At 37.8% G+C, this 20,493-nt stretch overlaps 2 protein-coding genes across 7 annotated transcripts in view; both read right to left on the bottom strand.

Annotated features, from left to right (window-relative positions):
- hbp1 (HMG-box transcription factor 1) overlaps nt 1–10,732 on the bottom strand; it is a 12,053-nt gene extending 1,321 nt beyond the window's left edge. The window contains exons 1-9 of one of the 6 annotated variants that reach the window (XM_014017161.1): nt 10,671–10,732; nt 9,305–9,465; nt 8,983–9,205; nt 6,512–6,632; nt 6,272–6,386; nt 5,654–5,772; nt 5,226–5,382; nt 4,825–4,969; nt 1,565–1,852 (exon numbers count right to left, since the gene is read on the bottom strand). In XM_014017161.1, coding sequence (XP_013872615.1) covers nt 1,565–1,852; nt 4,825–4,969; nt 5,226–5,382; nt 5,654–5,772; nt 6,272–6,386; nt 6,512–6,632; nt 8,983–9,205; nt 9,305–9,377 — 1,241 coding nt within the window. In that variant the 5' untranslated portion in view covers nt 9,378–9,465; nt 10,671–10,732. Of the gene's footprint in view, nt 1–1,564; nt 1,853–4,824; nt 4,970–5,225; nt 5,383–5,653; nt 5,773–6,271; nt 6,387–6,511; nt 6,633–8,982; nt 9,206–9,304; nt 9,469–10,210; nt 10,634–10,670 lie in introns of those variants that run through there. The other 5 variants (XM_014017159.1, XM_014017158.1, XM_014017157.1 and 2 more) reach the window with 5 other exon arrangements.
- Nucleotides 10,733–11,139: 407 nt separating this feature from the next.
- prkar2b (protein kinase cAMP-dependent type II regulatory subunit beta) lies at nt 11,140–19,941 on the bottom strand (the record flags this gene model as incomplete). The annotated part of the gene is given in 7 exon segments (XM_014017163.1): nt 11,140–12,431; nt 14,264–14,399; nt 14,511–14,579; nt 14,667–14,741; nt 14,834–14,935; nt 19,556–19,709; nt 19,835–19,941. Coding segments are annotated over 7 exon segments (777 nt in total), but the record flags the coding sequence as incomplete, so codon positions are not given.
- Between the last annotated feature and the right edge of the window lie 552 nt (nt 19,942–20,493).

Here is a 20,493-nt window from a genome sequence, read left to right as displayed (position 1 = left end):
AGGACACCAGTGTTGCAAACAGGGGTAGAAATTAATATATATATATGTATATATATATATATATGTATGTATATATATATATATATATCTTTTGTTTTATAAATCTATCACTACATTCTCTCTTGAGAGACCTAAAATACTAGAAGCCACTAAACTATATTAAGTTCAAGTAGGACACCTGTGTTGCAAAAGGGACACCCATCAAAACAAGACTGAAATATGAGAACACATTTGACAATAATTTAAATGGTGTAAATAGCAAAAATTATCACTAATAATGGACTATGGTTGATATGATAAATCTTCAAATCACATCATCTTTGTTCTAATAATTATCTTTGTAAAACCTCAGAAGAACTCTAATCCATGTAAAATATCAATAATATAATTTAAAAAATAAAACTATAAGAAAAGACTTTTTACTAATCACTGAAAATAATGAGTTTTGCTGCTCATCTGTTCCCTAAAGGGTTAATGTTCAGGGGAGGGAGGGGCTAGTTGTGTGAGTGGAGGGAGATGAGCTGTGCAGCCTGCAGCTTGTGGCTGAGACGGAGGACGAAGAGCTGTGTTTGTTTGTTTGGTTTTTTTTTTGTTTGTTTGTTTGTTTGTTTGGGTCCAGCAAGATGAAGCTGCCCCATGCTACTGTTTTTTTAACATATTGTTGAACTCTAAAGAGTTTTTAGATAGCCATGACTGCTTTTTTGCATGCCGAGTCATTACGATAGCTTTTTAGCTTCACTGCTTTAGCACATGCTCTGCATGTTGACGTCCGCTCTGGAAAAACAAATGAAGCTTAATCTGGCGGGGAGGCATGTAAAGCCTAGCAGCACGCGGTGGGAATTTATTGTTTTTATCACAAGATGACAAATTATTACCATGGTGAACGTCTTTGACGGAATATCGCACACGATAACATATCGCCCATCCCTAATTCCAGCATAAAAACACTTCTTTAGATTAATACTCCACTAATCTTTAACTATTAACTAATCCTTGGCACTCATTTTGTTTAACATTACTGTCTACTCTTTGCTTCCGCATGTTTTGCCATTACCAAATGTATAATTCAAAAGGTACTTAGCTAATATGCAGATACACTTTAGCTATAGGCTAACTTCAATTATTAGTGCTATAAATTAAATAAAAATAGACAAACTATTAATAAAAAATAACTCTATTTAACCTCAGTTTCACAGGGGCCATCTGTGGGCAAAATTTTTGACTTTGTTAGGTTTTTTGAACAAATATTGAATCTTTTCAACTTCTGCAGATTTGAGGTTGTTTCTTCATCACGGCGAGAGCAATGACAAATGAGATTGGTCATTGGTGTTCAATGGGTTTTTTTTCTAAGATTGTTAGCATCAATGCACAACAATAACCACACATATTTTTATAGAACTTTGCATTAAGCTGAAACATGCCTTTATGTATTGGGATATCACATTCCCTTTAAGGGCTAAGCATGAACCAGTGATAAATACTTTGATTAAAATACTACCAAGCTCACTTTACAGGAAAAAATATATTAAAATACTGAGTGAGTGCGCTGCATCTCCCTGCTCACCTATTGTCCTTTCCTGGATACATCTGTGTGTACTCCACTCTGTACTTCTTAGCAAATAGCATGAAGGCATTCATTGGCCGCTTGCATTTTGTAGGTGTGGCACCGATGGCAGTCCCTGAATTATGGCTCCTGTTTGATCTGATACTGGAGGATTGCGGGGAGCCGGAGTGCTCCAATTTATCACAGTCTGGACTGACAGCACCCCCGCTGGACAGGGAGGCTCTGCGCTGACGAGCCATGTTGCTGAGAACATACACAGCTGAGGAATCAAGCGGGGTGAAGTCGTAGCTGCAGAGAAAGAGGATTAAAAAAAGACATGTTAGCATTTTGTGCATTTAATCTATCAAAATGTGTGCGCGCCTGCGTGTTTCTGTGCACAATGATCTGAAAGACCAGTGTATCTGCAAGGAACTGGCATTCCTTGAAGGAAAAAGTGTTACATAGTGAAGCAACCAAAAACCAATTTTACACAAAAATCATGTGTGATACAAGTACCAAATATGGCATGATTTGGAGAAACTGATTGGCCAGCTAAAAATCCAAGATAGTGGCCATTTTTCAAAATGGCTGACAAAATCACTGTTAGTCCGCCTGATGAATGTTGGACTTATGGTAGGTTTGTTGGACCAGTAGAGTTTGGCTTGACCGCGTGATCCACTGTAGCTGCAGTGCTAACCAGACCGGGTCAGCATCTGGATTTAGCATATACTGGCAAAAGAGCAAACAATAAGGGATTATTATTTAAATGTTGTAAAACTTTATTACCATAACATTAACAAAATATTAAGATATTAGAATGTATATAACCTCTCTCATGTACATAAAAATACCTGAAAGCTGTGTGGGTTCTGGAATTACCAACAGAGAAACAGGAAAACGTGTCTCATTTCACAAGTAAGCAGATTGTATCTAATTTATCTGAATGTGGATGTGATCTGACCAGAACTGAAGCTAATAATGTAACAGTTTAAAATTAAAATAAGCTTATATAAAGCTAATGTAATCACTTTAATTATTGAACTGGTTAGCAGATATTAGCTTCTGCAGCATCTAATGCAATACTGAGTGTAGCACTCTGCTAAATCATGCTAAAATTTAGGACAAATTAATAAATATTACAAGCTGGTTTTGCCTCTTATGTATGTAATATTTACAGTGTTAAATAATATGATATATTTGACTATTTTTAGGTTTGTATTAGAGAAACACAACCTGTTGAGAAGATGGTTAGCTAATATCAGTCTAGACAAGTTTTATCCTTTAAAGTATCAGGTACACAGTGAAATGTTCTAAGTGTCGACTGGTAATTTTTATTATTTATTATTTATGACAAGTAAGAAAAAATAAATCTATTTTATTACTAGTTGAAGTCATATTTTAACCAGTTAAAATCTATTCATCGTTATTTATAAATTATATAATGTTCTTAGCTGCTTTACGGGATTGTTGAATTTAATTACCATATATAACTAGATACAGCATAGCAGTAACATGACTCCCGCATGCACAAATGCACCAGAACTAAGAAATTTTTCTTCCTAACAAATGTCATGCTACTATGTGCATCCCAAAATTGTAGTGATTTGCGTGGGGGTCTTTTTTTATTTTTTGGGGTGGGGGGAGGGGGTTGGACCTGATAGATAGCCCCTCATCAGAGCTAAACAACAAAAGAAATCTGAAGCTTCTATGTTTAATAGTTTTTGAGCTATAAATCTTTTTGTATGTCCAGATACCCCTTTTTCAGATAAACTGGGGGTCCGGGGGGTGGGGGCACTGATTGGTGGGCCTGATGGATAATAGAGCTTCATCAGCGCTAAACAACAAAAGAAATCTATGTTTAATAGTTTTTGAGCTATAACCATACCCCTTTTTTGAGATAAACTGGGGGTCCGGGCGGGTGGATGGGCACTGATGGATAGAGCTTAATCAGAGCTAAAAAACCAAAAAAAATCTTAAGCTCCTATGTTGAACAGTTTCTGAGTTACAAGCGATTTTGCATGTCCAGATACCCCCACTTTGAAAGGAACCCCCTCCTCAAAAATGGGGTCTATTGTAAAACCGTTGGCTGGCGCAGTGTAGGTCAGACTCGTCTACAGCCCTGCCAAATTTCATGTTGACCGGTGCAGCCGTTTTTGTGCTACGGTTGACCAAAAATCACTGAATGAATGAATGAATGAATGAATGAATGAATGAATGAATGAATGAATGAATGAATGAATGAACAGTACGAAAACAATTTGACTCCTGCTTATGCTTCGTGTGCTTGGGTCATAATTACCATTACAAATTATGATTATATTAATTTATTGTAAATATATTACAAAAACATTGTGACACAGATCTAGTTGAGCTGGGTGTTAATTCAATAGTTTCTCTGTCAGTTGTGAGGCAATGGTTGTCACCATTTTTGATCCTCCATGTTGTCACAGATGCTAGCATTGGACGGGATAGGTGGGGCTCACTCTAGTTTTTTAACTGTATGGTTGGACCAGTCTACCACAAGCTGCCATAAATGCTCTTGTTAAATGCTCTTATTCAGTGACTCACAACCCTGGTCCTCAAGGAACAGTATACTGCCTGTTTTAGATGCTTCTCTGCTTTGACACACCTGATTTGTATGAATGAGAAATTAACAAGCTTCTAAAGAATCAAAAGGCCTGCTGCAGAGCAGGGAAACAGCTAAAACATGCAGAAAAGTGTTCCTCAAGGACCAGGGTGGGGAACCACTGCTCTTACTAATATGTGTTATTTGCATAGTACAAGGCTAATGACAGAAGAAAACATTTAAATCGATACAATAATCATTCAAACTGATTAAATAGTTCTATTACAACATAATTACTGTGCAGAAATAAGCTCAGCTTGAAAATAGGTTACCATCTTGGAACAACCAATCAGGCAGATTTGACAAAATCATTGCACCAAATTTGATGCTTGTATCACAATTTGCACGTTTATTCTATTATCCACTCTACTAACATGCCAATGTTTGAAACAAAGATACAGCATCATCGCCATTGCTTTGAGTATGTGATGGAGATGACTCAGCTACCACCACACCAAATTGTCGCTCAACATATTTAAACTGGCTTAAATTTTTCATCTTCTTTTTTTTTTATTTTAGTCATATATGAAGTTAACAACAAAAGCAAAACGGCCTCTACTGCAAGTGGACAGCTGCTGTTGTCCCTCCTCCGATCGATGTGTCACACACAAGTCCATGGATTATACAAAGCAAGACAAGAATTCAATGAGCGTACCTTCTGAAAGTGTCAAAAACAACTGAGTCATCACAGTTAATAGCATCTGGGTGGTTGGGTGGCAGGCACACATCTCCCAGCTTCATCTCATAGCAGGGAATCCCATGGTGCACCACAGTAAGGCTCGGGTAAAAGGAAGACCACCCTGACAACAACAGATGGTGCATTACAAATCAGCTAGAGTTTAAACCTGTTTGTTTAAACAGAAAGCTAAAATGCCTGCATTTATCAAAGATTTAGTCAGTGGAAGCTTTTACTGGCAAGCTCTATCACAGATCTATATATAAAATCTGGCTTTGATCTTTTAACAAAGATTAATAAAATATCACTGAATTTAATGTATGCATATTAAACTCTATCATCTGCTGCAAAAACAAAAATAAGCCAAATAAACAAAGTACCTTTGTTTTTGACAAAAAATGGATGATCCAATCGGCATTCTGCAGTTAGAAGCCCTTTATCTGGCGAGCCTGGGTCAAAGGTCAGTTTAAGAATTGCCTGACCAAAAGAAATTGTTTCTTCATGGTTCACAAGTTTAAGTCCATCTGAACCATATCTCTGTAAATAAAACAAAACTTTAAGAAAAGGAGTATGGATTTTAAGAGCAAAATGAGCATGCTGAAATCACGACTATAATAAAAACAAATGTCTAATTTCCTGAAAAGTTTGTTTCTGCTACATTTAATGGGACCATCGATCCGAAACACTGAGAGCAATCATTCAGGGCTCATTTGTTGGATTTCGACTGTCAGCCTGTCTGCCATCTTATGGCCAGTCCAAGAAATAGTTAGAATAATTGGCATGCTGTAGTCACCATCAGTTGTCTCACCTTGAGAGAAAATGAGGATTGTATCATGGTTTCATCATCCGAGTCATCATCCGAATCCCCCAGTTCATCAGCTTCCTGCCATTCCACATTTGGACCTCGGTGGAAACGCAGGCGAGTTCCTGAATATCAACACAACAAAGCAGCATGATGAATTAGCTGCTGTGTGGAAAAAAAAATCAAAAAGAGAACGAAGGAAAACGATGCAATACTGCTGTTTGAACACCAGAGCTGAGAACGGCTAGATAAATGTTTGCTTACTTCCTGTTTCGCCCCATAAATGGTCCTGAAGTCTGGTTGTTGTTAGAACCTTTCTGTTTTGACCGGGTTAAAAATAACTAAAAAGTTGTCTTTCAAAGCATGGCAAAACTGTGTTTCTTAAGAAATCGATCTAAAAGGAATGTATCTTGTATCCACACCTCAAAACTCTTTCCAAAGTAAAAGTTTCAAGAAAGTATTCAAAAACTTATTAATGAATGACACAACTACTTTTAACTGAGGAGTTCATGTCTGTGTCATAAATGCAAGATTTTATTTTCCATTAAGTTATTTCAAGAAATGTTCCAGTTAACACAGAGGAACACTCAGAATGAACTGATGGAAATAAATGTAAACATCAACCTTTGAGGAAGCAGTGCCAGGCAGTGGAGGGCCAGGAATGAGACCACGCCATGTCTTCATCATCAGAAAACGACGAGGACATTGAGAAAACACCAGACTCTGATTCACTGCTGGCCTGTGGTGGATGATAAATAATAATTAAAAAACAGCCTGAGAATGAACAGTACATGGTTTCTGAAGAAATGATCACTAAGCCTCTGGGAATGAATGACTCGTAGGTTTCAGTGATAATAAAGTTACCCTGACACGCCTGCGCTCCCTGAGGTGGCCCCTGGAAGGGTTGGGTGCACTGCTGGCTAACGGTGGCCGGGCATAGGAATGTAAACTGTTGCTGCTGCCAAAGATGTGAACTGGAGATGATCTAAAATTGACAATGTGATAAATATAATTTCACAATGTATGGTTGCAGTAGGGATACATTTGCCAAAATAGGACAGAAATCCACTTTATGCATGCAAATATTAGTTATACTGTGTATTTTAAGAGACATTCAATTCAATTCAAAAATACTTTATTGATCCCAAAGGGAGATTAGGTTGACATTTCCACAAATTCAAGCAATATCACAGAAATACGTCTTTTTTTAATCAATCACTGCCAAAGGTGAAATGAAAACTGTGTTTCCCATGTTTTTGTGTGTACATATTTATGCCAGATTTTAATGAAACTCTCAGAATGTAAACACAAAATGTTCATCTACAACAGATTAACTTCTGGAGTCGCCCCATTCAAAATGGCTACCACACCCAACTGAGCTTTGGAAACTAAAAAATAGCTACAACTCAGTTTTACAGAGACTGAGGTCAGATTTGGTGTGGCATTATCCCCAATACATGGTCTGGTCAGCCGAGTGTGACGCGGCCGGGATGAGGATCAGTGCCTCCAAATCCGAGACCATGGTCTTGAGCCAGAAAACGGTAGAGTGCCATCTCCAGGTCGAGGAGGAGGTCCTGCCCCAAGTGGAGGAGTTCAAGTATCTCGGGGTCTTGTTCACGAATGAGGGAAGAATGGAGCGGGAGATCGACAGGCAGATTGGTGCTGTGTCTGCAGTGATGCGGGCGCTGTACCGGTCTGTTGTGGTGAAGCGAGAGCTGAGCCAGAAGGCAAAGCTCTCGATTCACCGGTCGGTCTATGTTCCTACCCTCATCTATGGTAACAAGCTTTGGGTAGTGACTGAAAGAACGAGATCGTAGATACAAGCGGCTGAAATGAGTTTCCTTCGCAGGGTGTCTGGGCTCTCCCTTAGAGATAGGGTGAGAAGCTCAGTCATCCGGGAGGGACTCAGAGTGGAGCCACTGCTCCTCCACGTCGAGAGGAGCCAGTTGAGGTGGCTCGGGCATCTGGTTAGGATGCCTCCTGGACGCCTCCCTGGTGAGGTGCTCTGGGCACGTCCCACTGGGAGGAGACCCAGAGGAAGACCCAGGACACGCTGGAGGGACTATGTCTCTCAGCTGGCCTGGGAACGCCTTGCGATTCCCCCGGATGAGCTGGCCCAAGTGACTGGGGAGAGGGAAGTCTGGGTCTCTCTGTTTAGGCTGCTGCCCCCGCGACCCGACCCCGGATAAGCGGAAGAAAACAGGTGGACGGACATGGTCCGTGTGTTCCACATAATTCCCTTGTTTGCTTAAAACATTGGCACTAGCTATTGCCATCAACCCTGTCTGTCTGTTAAAAAATATCTCATGAATCAAAGGACAGATTGTAATCAATCCTACTGGACATAAATCTGCAACTGAATCACTTTTAGAGCTAACCCAATTCAAGATGGCTGCCACAGCTAATTGTCCTTAGCCAGCACATACTGTATAACTTAATCAATCTTACAGCTTTTGACCCAGTTTTGCTTTAGTTATAGCAAATAGTCATCCCCAACAAATACCAGTAGGTCTAACACATCTTGCAAGATCTTACAATGAGATCATGCATATTTTTCATTAACAAGTGTTAAGTTTAATCTCAGTGGCTTTAACCCCTGGAATTATTCTAGGATGTTTTAGGTTTCGAACTTTGGCCTGAAAAGCTGAAAGCACTTGGCTAATGCATTATATATATATANGACGTTTTGTAGAAGAATATTTGAACCTAGAAGCACATAAACAATAGCATGGACACAATTATGGGGTAAATATATATATATATATATATATATATTCTAGATCAAATTAATCTAAATACAGTATAATGTGGGGGTGCAGGAAAATATTGATACACTGAAATATCAATATTTTATTTCATGATAAAAGCACTGTATCCATTTTTATTAGCTCATAATGGATGGACATTGTGAAAAAAAAACATTAATTATAATAGCAGTTCTCACTGTTGTTCAATGTTCTTCTGATTGCATAAAAATAAACTGAATTTAATCAGATTTTATGTATGTAAAGCATGGTGTGCTATTTATACTGAATTATTTAAAATTAGAATCTTTCAGAGAAAAAATGTCAGTATATCATCTTGCTTACAGTATTGCAATATATTGCGATAAATCATATTGTGACCCGTGTTGTGATATGTAACATTATCACCAAATTCTTACCAATACACAGCCCTAAAATCAGCACAGTTACAGGGTACACTGTATTTCACAAAACATAATCGAAGATGTGTTGTTAACTTGTCAGTCCTGCTTTGTAAAACACCCTCAGGTGTAATGGTGTGTACTCGTGTTTTTAAAAATATCAATGTTATCATAGGCGTGTGTCACATACACAATTTTTGTTAGGCTTAGCTGATTCAGAGGATATTGGGCCAACCTCTTGTGCGGGGCATCCTTCAGCAGAGGGCTCTGAGGACTGGTGGCGATGTTGGCTAACTCAGCAAGCCAGTTGGTGTTAGGCGAGCAGCTGAGCTCCTGGTGAGATACAGCTCCCACCCGAAACAACCCCTGAGACCTCTGGTCCTCCTCCACCTCCTGCAGCTCAGGCAAGTCATCTGAGAGGAGATTGTGTTGTTATTCATACTAAATTTAGAGAGGAAATTAATGTTGTTTGATTGTAATAAATATTTTCTTGTGAAAGTTTGGCACTTTACCATACTCCATGTGGCACCCTGGTGAGGAAGGCAAGTCCTCGTTACACTTGAGTGGATCAAATGACTCATCCATTCTTGCAATGTTCTTTTGTTTCCTTTTCTTACGTAAACACTCGTCAATGTGCAGCTTACTTTGCTTCCATCATCAAACTTGGACTCAGCTGCTGGCAGAAACAACACAAGAGAAATCATTACTTTCACAAAGTTGAGCTACTGCTGTGCTTTAGTAACAGAACCAATAATGTCCAAAAAGCATAATTCAAATCATAATAGTTACATGTAAATGCCATCAAAATGGTGTGATGATTTATGTGAATAACACAATAATAATAATAATAATAATAATAATAATAATAATAATAATAATAATAATAATAATAATAATAATAAGATACATATTGGATTTTACACAACTCCACCCAGAAATGCCAGGAGGCAGCCCTACAAACTTCTCACTGTGGCAGCTCTAACCACTGTACCACCATACTGCCTTTGTCTCCACTGTCTAGTCATGTGACCCGCTGCATGGAGGCCTTGTTTATAAACTAAGCTTGGCGCATGCGCACCAGTGCTCATTCATTCATAACTGCGCAGCTAAAGTGATAAATGTGGGGAAAAAACGGGTCCTCATTTGGACTTATGAAACTTGAAAACGCTAAAAAATAATAATAATAATAAACAATAAGAACGCCCATTAATTCCAAATACAAAATTAGAATTTAAAGAAATAAAATCAAATGCAGTTTTATATAAGTCAACACAAAACGAAAGTTGTCAGCAAATGAATTAGCTTACAGAAAAACAAACAGGCAAAAATGACGGCTATTCAGGTACGGGTTGTTTAAAACTGAAGGTTCGTCTTTATGACACTGCAATCATAATAAACGATTTAAAAGTGTTACGTACTAAAAGCAGAGCTGAAAGGCCTACTTTGTCACTTCTTCTTACAAGCAGCAGAACAGCTTTCTGCTCGAACCCACAGCCTGTCGGGTCTAACACTGTAAACAAAAGAATGTCAACAAGTTCGGGCATGACGCAACCCCTCTGCTCCGTTCAAAATGAATGACTCGAAAGCCTTTAAAACACATTTTCGCGTCAAGTACGGCAAATTTCGCCAATTAAAGAACTTGTTTTATGACAAAAAAAAGTGTTCTCGGGTGGGTTTCTTATCGTCAAAACATCGAACGTCACAGCGAAAAAAAACCATTGTCGACCTCAACCTTTCATTTGGCATTGAATAAAATCATGACAACCGCACCGAAACATCAGAATGGAAGTAAAAATACACGGATGGCACGAAGCTCGTGACAAAAATTAGTTTGTGCCATTTATTTATTCAAAAATAAGTCCTAAACTTCTCACTTACCACAGCTATCGCCATCAACAAACTCTGAGGGGTTCTCTCGAGGGGTGGGAGCGAAGGCTTTGAAAGAACGTGTTCTATTGGTTTACAAGAACGTCACTCACAGAAATGTGGACATTTTATTGGTTAATGTATTTAGGCGACGTAAAGAAGGCGGAACATAATTTGTTGTTCTCGTTATGATTGGGTAAAAGTGTGTGCCTGTCACAGACAGTAACAGCTGATTGGCAATAACGTGAACAATACATGTATTTTTCTTCCATATCTCTGCAACGTTGCAAATAGCTACACCAAGAAACAAGCTGTTAAATTTATTATAGTTTTTTTTTCATTGAAAAAACCTTACAGTAGCTCTAACAAAGACCAAGTAAACAAATGAATGAATGACTGAATTGTGATAATGCTGAATGAGCCACCATTGGTAAAACCCTGCAAGGACATACAGTAACTTGACGAATAATCATGCAACCCAGAATTTAAAAAAAGGTCTTTATTGACATGAAAAGTGAAACCATTTTCTGCTAGACACTTTAAGTTTTTCCATCAAAACTCAGAATTTGCTACCAGAATGTGATGGTGAGAATTCAGCATTTTTATGTAAGAAAACATTTGCAGACAGAACTACATAAGACTTTCAGTTACATAAACAATAGAAGAAAAAAGAATCACATTGGATTTCAGTTCAGCGAAGGTTTGTATGATTTGGCAGAGGTAGACAGCAATAATATGTCTCAATAAGGTATATTTCACCTACACAAAAATGTTTTTTTACAATAAAATAGCAAAATCAATGCATTGCCTATAATGAATATGGTTAAGAAGGGGGCTTTTTTAAAAAGTGGAACAGTAAATAGATTTAAAATTGTACAGTAATGTGTTTTATAACTCTTAAAAAACTATCAGCTTACTCTGAAGTTTGCTTTGCTGCAAAAGCAGAGGACAGGGCAAAACGCCTCAAACACTGACCAACAATAACGTTCTGTGTTTATGGTCACATGATAAACAGAGATGCATTTTTTTTGTATAACTACATTCTGCTGTGATCACAATGCCAACGATGTTCTTGTGAGGATAGTTAATCTGCTTTTTGTCGCGTTTGGGCTCATGTTCCACTGCACCTCCTATAATAATGGGAGAATGTGGGAAATATTTGCTCCCAATTATCCCCAATAGGAATTGGCTTTGGCACCTGGTTTAGAACACATAAGGTTTAGAAATTTACAAACAAAGTTATACTGTTTGTGTCGCTGTAAGATTTTTTGAATAAAAGTGAAAGTTGAACGAAGAGTTCCATTTGCGAACAAACAAAGCACCTGACACTGACAAGTAAAATGTGCACATATTTTTTTTCTTTTTTTCATGTGGAAGTCATGAGAAATGGAGTTAAACAAGCTGTAAGCAACTCTGCTTTGGCTCACTGCGGTTGTGACGATTGTTCATCAGGCGTTGTATCACGTTGTGTTTACCTGACACTCAAATGTAGTGTGGTGGATATTTACATTTATGTCTTTTTTTTTCTTTTACAAAAGCTGTTTTAAGTAGTGATGTGGAAAACATCCACATAAGACTTTTTCTTCTTTTTTTATTTTCTTTTTGTCTATCAACTCCTCTATGGTCCATTGCGGTCACCTCATGCGCTTTGTTGCTCAATCTCAGGGCTACTTCCAAACAAGGTGACCAGCTGCTCCTCGTAGTTAGCGATGTTTCTCTTCATGATGTCCATGCATGGGCCGAGCAGTCTCTCAAAGGCTTTAACATCCATGACTGGCAAAGAGAGAAAAAGAGAAGCAGACATTATGTTGTTAGAATCAGGTAATGTAAATCGTTGAAATATTTTAGCATTTACTGAACCTAAATTAAATCCATTTAAAGAAATTAATTTAAACAATTGCCCTTCTTGTCAGAGTTTCAAATTAGGATCATTTTATGTCGATAAATGACAGTGTTATAGTTGTTTTTGTTAAACCTTGAAACTAATATTACGTGTGAGCTCATGCAACTTAAAATTTTTTAAGTAAAAGTAAAAACACCTTAACAGATAATGCATTTGGTATAAAATAATTTCACAGATAAGAAAAGTACTAAACTCAGTTGAGTAAACTGTTTTAAATTTGCTCGACTCTTTAGTTTAGTGGAACCAGTTGACACAATTTGGATTAGAAATTGTCAACCCCCCCTTTTTTTTTTACTTAATTTTATACTCCTTTGATAATAAGTTCTGGTCATATTTACATTTTTAGCATGTGATAAGATGCTCAATTTTAAAGTAAAGAGGTATAATTTTTATGTTTTCAATGTAACGAAATAAAAGTAAAAGTTATAATTTAAAAGAATACTTGATAAAATTAGAGATTCTCAAAAATTACTTAAGTACCGTAACAAAGTAAATACATTTTGTTATCATCTCTGAACATCCTAAGATCTTGAATTTGTTGTTGCTTACTCTCATTAACCTCCACACCCAATTTTAACTCAATATTTGTAACAATGTCTGAGTTATGTCTCTTTTTGTGTTTGCTGGTTGCCATAAGGTGTGGTGGCCATTTTGAATTTGGTTGGCCCTTAACAGGAATCATTTGTCATATGTTCAGTGACTGCTTTCTGAAAGGTTCATTAAAATTCATTCAAATGTTCATGACCTATTTTGCTTACAGAAAGAGCTGATTACATTAGTTAATGCCTTTTCAACAAAAGCTTTATGTGATCAGTCAGTGTTCAAAGTATGTGTTCCAAATGACTCTCAGCTACTTCCACATCAAATCGTTGCTCTCAATCTGTCAAAATGACAGGGTTATAGGGGGTTTTGTGTTTGCTAAGGTGGATTAGCTGTGGTGGCCATCTTGTATGGGGTTGACTCTAAACATGAATTAATTACAGATATTTTGATGTTAACAAAGACATAATAAGTAGTCTTTGAAACAAAAAAATATTCTAAAGTTGGCACAAAAATCTGCTGTCATTTGGTTCAAATGCTCCTTTTATTCACCAAAAAAAAAGTCAGAAATTTGCTGAAAGTATTTTGGATAAAATAGATTATAAGAACATAAACTGATTTAAATACTGAAAATTATTTTTACAAGTGCCAATCTGCTAAGTCTGAAAGCGATACCAAACATTTTTGGGATGCCTGATCCAGTTGATTATGACCAGATGTCAAATCTAGATTCCAAAAAAGGGCTAAAGAAAAGTCAGAAGCTTTGAAGCAAAGGCAAATTGAGACATAAAAATAAACAAAGAAAAAAAAAAGATCAACCAAAACCATTGTAATAATTTTAACTTGATAATGGCATCATCACACAATTCCATTTTTTGTTGCCTTATGTTTCAGTCACTGCCATTTCATCCCATTTTATGTCTCCCATAACTTCTATTACTTGCTTATTTTTACTTATCAGTGCAGTGCCTCCGATTTTGCAAACTGGGTATATTTAAGGCTGAAGATCTAAGATTTGATGTAACTGATCTTCAAAAGCACTTTTCATAGAGAGCAGGGTGAGTAAACAGTAGCAGTAAAACAGTAATTAGGAGTAACTACTTCCACACACACCCCCACCCCCACCCCCAACCCTCTAAACACAGAACTGTACAAAATGTACCCAAGCATTTGACACTCCCCACAGCATAGGCGGATGCAGCTCTGGGCTTGTTTGTGACAAGAGCCAACTCTCCAAAATACTGGCCCCTTGTGCACATGGCGATATCCACCTCCTCTTCCTCCTGGTCTTTTTTTGTCTGGTATGAAAGAAATGCACACAAAGAGACACCTCCCAAGTCAGTTTATACACTGGGAACTACATTTGAATTGGTATTTCCGAGTATTTAAATTAAAGAGGAAAGAAATACCCGGCTTCTCTTCATGGTGATTCTAACTTGGCCACTCTCAACGATGTAGAAGCAATCTGCTAAATCACCCTGTTGGACAAAGTGATATTGATATAAAAACAAAAACCCCTCTGTATACTTGCTAAGAAGTCTATAGCAGCTTAAAAAAGTCTTTACCTGAGCAATAATCTGCTGTGAATCCCCATACACCCTAGTGGTTAGCACATCTACCACCTTCATTCTCTCGGACACCTGTGAACAAAACAAAATTTGGTTGGCTGATAGTCTTGACCTAAATTCCTGATGCACTGTGTGAACTCCGGGTGTACAAAGTTCATATTTACTTCTAAGGATGTAAGCAGTGGTAGAGTTTCAATAAAGGCTTCGTACATCTTCCTCTTCTTGGCGTTGTTCTTCACTATGATCCTCCTGAATGTCAGACGATCCTGAAACACAGGTTTAGATGGAAGAAAACAATGGATTTTAATGATTGTTTTTTACCGTGTACACACGCAAGTACTTTATGTAAAAGGAGACATCTCAGGCTTTTAAATCCTCCCTTTCTCATTTAAATCATTCAGTTGGGGTATATAAAGTGGAACTGCAAAGCTTTGGTCTGAATTGCTCCTTATTGTAACTCCACAAACCCCTCTTTCACCCCTTTTCTGAGGTGCGTCTCAGATCAACTCGTTTTGATGATGTATCTTTAAATACAAACAAGGCGCTTCACACCCCAACCCCCTCCAGCTTCTAGAGTGGTCCGTTCTAGTTTGATAGAGGGGTTTACGTCTGTATAGCAGCGCGGAAACATTTTATGTACAAAGTATTAAAAGATGTCAATACTTGTCTCTCCAGCCTTACATGTTGGAGCCAGAGTCTGACCCAGAATCAGAGGGAAATGAACATGACCAAATTGTAATTGGTAAATCCAGACCTTATTTAGAAGTTCTGTCACAAATATTGTGATGTAATAGTTCACAAAACGTCATAGGAAATAGAGAAAACAGAACGGGTTGAAAAATGTGACCCAAGAATATAAAGATATCTATGCAGCACCGAAAGAGACTAAATTAAACTTTTCTGCACTTCTAGATACACATCAAAATATGTTTAACAGCCAAAAAGGTGGATTTTGCATGCCATGTCCCCTTTAAGAAAAAAAATTTAATGATTTTATGTGCAATGTCTCCTCCTGAAACATCTTAAAGCAGTAGTCCAGACCTTATGTGGTTCAGTGGAAAGGTTATGAACAATAAATAAACCACCTGCTGTAAATAGTCTGACTGGATTAAGAAGCTAACAGCTAGTTGGATCAGGGAAATGACCATAGAGGATAACTGAAGTCTTAAAGCAACTTAATTCCATAAAATTCCATAGTGTTCTATGAAACTATTTTAAAAACCTTTGTAATTTTACATTTACATGCAAACATAAACTGCCACAGTTAACAGCTAGCTGTAGCATTTCCAGTACAGCCTGGGACTCTTCCAGCAGGAATATTAAAACATTCACATTACGATCATGTCGTGCAAAACTGACAGCAGTGTAAAGATTTCCTATATTGTTTTCACATGAATGGCTTTGAATATTTGGACAATGAAGTTGATTAAAGATGGCAGAACTTCACTTTGTCCTTGGCCCTACTATGACTAGCCATTAGCTCATCAATATGGTCTGAATTGGTCACAATTTCTACTAATTGAGGTTGTTTAAAAAGCTATGTACAAGGGGTAAGACATTAAAGGCCCCCACATACTTGGGCGTATTTCGCTCTGGGGAAGTCCGCATGGACTCGAGGCGGACTCAATGCGGACTCGAAGCGGCCGTCCGCTGGAATGGTCCGCGCAGAGATATTTTTTTTACGTCCGCGGTGTCGCACAATAAACTGCCCGGCAAGTTCACGTCAAACTGTTTTGGATGCAACACCAAGCTGATAAATTTAAGTATCAATGTCATTTGTGGACAAAATGCAGTCAAAATGTCTCATGGAGGAGTTTAGAAAACTTTATATGTCAATGAATAAAAGACTTTCAGCGAGCAACAAATCCGTGGGAGGAAATAGCTCAGATCCTGGGTAAGTAGTTCTTTTCTTTTGTTGTTTTAAAGCTAAAATGCAAACTATCTCATCCTCCTCGTCCTTGACATCATGACTGAAATTGCAATAAATTAGGGAATTTGTCAGGTAGTCAGTACGCTCGAGTATGTGGGAGCCTTAATTTCAACATTATTTTTCCCCACAAAAGACCACTACAAAAGACGTTTTGTAGAAGAATATTTGAACCTAGAAGCACATAAACAATAGCATGGACACAATTATGGGGTAAATATATATATATTCTGATACTTTTTTCTGTACAATTCCAGACTACTCTGATGCCTTTTCACTAAATACATGATGTCATCTAAATGGTAAATGGTCTGTACTTATATCGCGCCTTTCTATCCAACCAGGATACTTAAAACGCTTTTCACTACAGTCTGTGTCCTCATTTACCCATCCACACAGCACTCAGATCTCACTATAAAGCTAATACAGGTGACTCAACCTTTAGAGACTAATCAATGCTTTAAATCACATTCATACACTGATGGGACATCAGAGGCAGTGGTGTTCAGTGTCTTGCCCTGGGACACTTCAACATGTGATGGATTAGCAGGGAACCGAACCACCAACTCTCACATTAGAGGAACAACTCTCTTAACAAGACTTGCAACCTGGGATGGATGGATGGATGGATGGATGGATGGATGGATGGATGGAATAAAATCACTTTCTGCAGTAAGTGTCACTGTATGCTGGATTTTCAGTTACAAAGCATCTGCTTTACAATCTTGCTTTATTTTAGCAACAAAAGGTAAAATACATTGTAATATTTTATCATGTTAGAAATGTGTTTTATATAAATCATTTTTTACTTAAAGGGACAAGATGAATAACATTCAGTTGTAGAAAATATACTGTAGGAAGCAGACATGGCTGCAGAGGGTGCCATCAAGCCAGGAAAATCATTTCCCTTGCAGCAGTAAGCCAGTCTGGGGTGTTTAGTCCTCCAGCATGACAGTCCCCAGTTAAAGCTCCACTGTAACATTCTGTTAGCTCGCAGACTCCAACCACTAATCTGATGCACGTCAAACAGGGACTGATTAAACTGCACATGTCGAGTGGTGGGAAAACGTCATCAGTGTGAGCAGCTTCTTGTGGATGACGTAACAGAGCTCTTTTTGAGGACATGAACTATAAAGAGTCATGAATAATTAAACTGCTTGAAAGGGTGAAGCTGCGACTGAATCAGGGAACAGATTTTGAGGTCACAGAACAGTTCTTTAAATTACAGTTTTTAATAAAAGCTTACATTAAAAACTGCTTTAGTGAAGGATGTATTTGGTTAAATAAAGAGATAGTTCAAATGTTTTTAAGAGGGGTTTACATGGAAAAGGTAAACCGTTAAAATCTTACTTGTTGAAGATAGTTTTTTGGAGAGTTTAATTCTGACCAAAGTGACAAACTATGACTAGTCTGAGAAAGCCAAAGCAAAAGTGGGTTTCTATTATTTTAAAACTCCAAAGTCCAATTCTAAAACAACAGCTGTTCATATAATTGATATTTTGTAAACGTTTATGTCGTCATCAGTTTTGAATTTTATGGTTACTCTGATGGAAAAGTTGAAACATTTCTGCAGGAAGTGCCGCAGGCTGCACCCGAAGTGCTACAGCTAGCAGCTGTTGTCACTCTTTGTGCTCACAGATAACCCTCTAATTCTATGTAAATTACTATCTAATATGAAGTTCACAGAAGTGTAAAGGAGTATAAAAAACTCTGCATGGACCATTATGATTATTTTAGTTTAGAACTGGGTGAAGATGACAGTAATCCACTTTAGTCGCGGCCCCTCTTTGCTGTTTGCTCATCAATCTGGTCTGGTTCAAACTTTATTTGTTGTTTTAATATTTTATCTTATTTATATTATTTATCTGAACTGATAATGTTCAAAATACTATCTGCAACAGGTAAGATAATTATGGTTCATATTCTTTCCACAACCCCCACACAGCATAAGCTGCTGTTCAAATATTGCCTCCTGTTTATAGCTGAGCTGCACGAAAAAGTCACAAATACACATGAAATGACTTTAATTAAAAGATGTTGCTGTATGTTTTATTTGCAGTTTTTGACTTGACAGTAAAGAACATTATTTATTTATTCTTGTTTATTGTATCTTCTGTATGATTTCTGACATTGTAACTACTTCATTATACTTTCAGCAATTCAGGAACCAAAACATTCAACTCATAACAGTAAAGATTTTTGGCTTTCAGTAACTTTTAAGCTTTTAAAAAGCATCCATCTGCCCATACTTTTATTTATTTGCTTTTGGAGCTGGTGCTTTTCTCCAGCAACTACTGAGCTGCCATGCCGCCCTCTTTAAAAATATGACACTTTAATTACAATATTGCTTTCACTGAAATGCTTTAAAGTTTCTTCAAATCCTGCAAATTGTGCCCTTTGGAATCTACTTCTGCATAATTGCTTCAGTTGTGCTTCCTTTTTAACATTTTGTCTCCTTATTGTCCTTTTGTGTTTCCTTTTTTGTCCTTTAAGTCTCCCTATGCCTGTTTGTATTGTGTCCTTTTTTGTCTTTCTTTTGCATTCATTGTCAGTCTCCTCATGCATCCATTTGCTTTCCTTATGCAATTTTTTTTTGTTTTTTATGCATCTTTTTTTTCTTTTTTTATGCACACCATTTTAATTTTCCTATGCAAATTGCAGCTAATTTATTCAGAACTCAGGCGATACAGTGCATTTGTGCAGAAAATGCTAATTGTTTTAGTTAGCATGAAGAGCACAGATGCAAAAACATTTTACGCTGATTTTATTGCATCCTCTGGATTTATATGTATATTGTTGTCTAAACTGGACACTGCAATTTATTCTGTTGCACCAAAGCAGCTCCAAACAACCTGGGTGTTTATTTAATTTGTGCTGACTGACTGAGTGCACGGTGTGTTTCTCAGCCTGAGCCAGGAGCCAGCTGTGCCCCTGCACAAGTATGTGCTGGTTCACTCACCAGGCACCAAAGGGCTCCAGGCGAGGTTGCAATTATTGTGGCTGCTCTCGGGGTGTTGTACATTAGAGCCAGTTCTCCGAAGCTGCCTTTGTTGTCATAGCAGCCCACCAGCTTCTCCATGCCGTCGACCTTCACGAAAATGTTGAACGTCCCGCTGAAGGAAAATACAAATGTAAGAGTAGAAAACACATGTTGGCATTTAATAAAACACTGTCATTGTGAAAACCTGGATGTATACTGGTAATTTAATAAATGTGTAAACGTGTTTTGAATTAGCACCTTTGAATGACATAGAAGTTATCCCCGTCATCATCTTGGTCAATGATGTGCTCGCCTTCTGTGCAGAGTTTTTCAAACATGGCGTCCAGAACCTGAGACATCTCTTCCTGAGGGGGCGAGAAGCTTATTTCCCTTAATGTTTGAGAGCAAATTAGGCAAATTTGTAGAATGACTATGTGGTTTTAATTTTTCTTTTAAAGGGGCAATATCATGTAAAATCAACTTTTTTGAGTTTTATTTCATGTTATAATGTTACACTCTCATAAAAAAACACGCCCAAAGCCTTGCTTTGACTCATTCATGCATGTTTGAGAAATCCTGCAGCGTTTTTAGGCAGCCATGCTGAGGAGCAAAACGACAGGTGGGGATCAGAAACACCTTTTGGTACCAGGAATGCCTCTGGGGCTTGTCTTTAAACTTAACTTCCTCAAGGCAGAGCGCCCCCCCTCCCCACACACCCCATCCATGACTCCTGCAGGCTCTCGGCTGAAATTGAAAGTGAAACCTAACTGTCTGCTGAGCTCTAAACGTTACTTCTCACTCAGTGAAGCTCTTTTCAGATTAAAAATACTTTTGAGGAAACGTATTTTCAGATGCCAAGTAAACTGCATCATAGCACACGCGTAAACCCCTCCCCCGGCGCACGCACGAGCCCCCTG

This window comes from Austrofundulus limnaeus, unplaced genomic scaffold (genome assembly GCF_001266775.1).
Source record: "Austrofundulus limnaeus strain Quisiro unplaced genomic scaffold, Austrofundulus_limnaeus-1.0 Scaffold162, whole genome shotgun sequence".
In the NCBI taxonomy this organism is placed as follows: Eukaryota; Metazoa; Chordata; class Actinopteri; order Cyprinodontiformes; family Rivulidae; genus Austrofundulus; species Austrofundulus limnaeus.
Note: the sequence above shows the minus strand (reverse complement) of the source record. Positions and strands in the feature narration are given on the sequence as shown.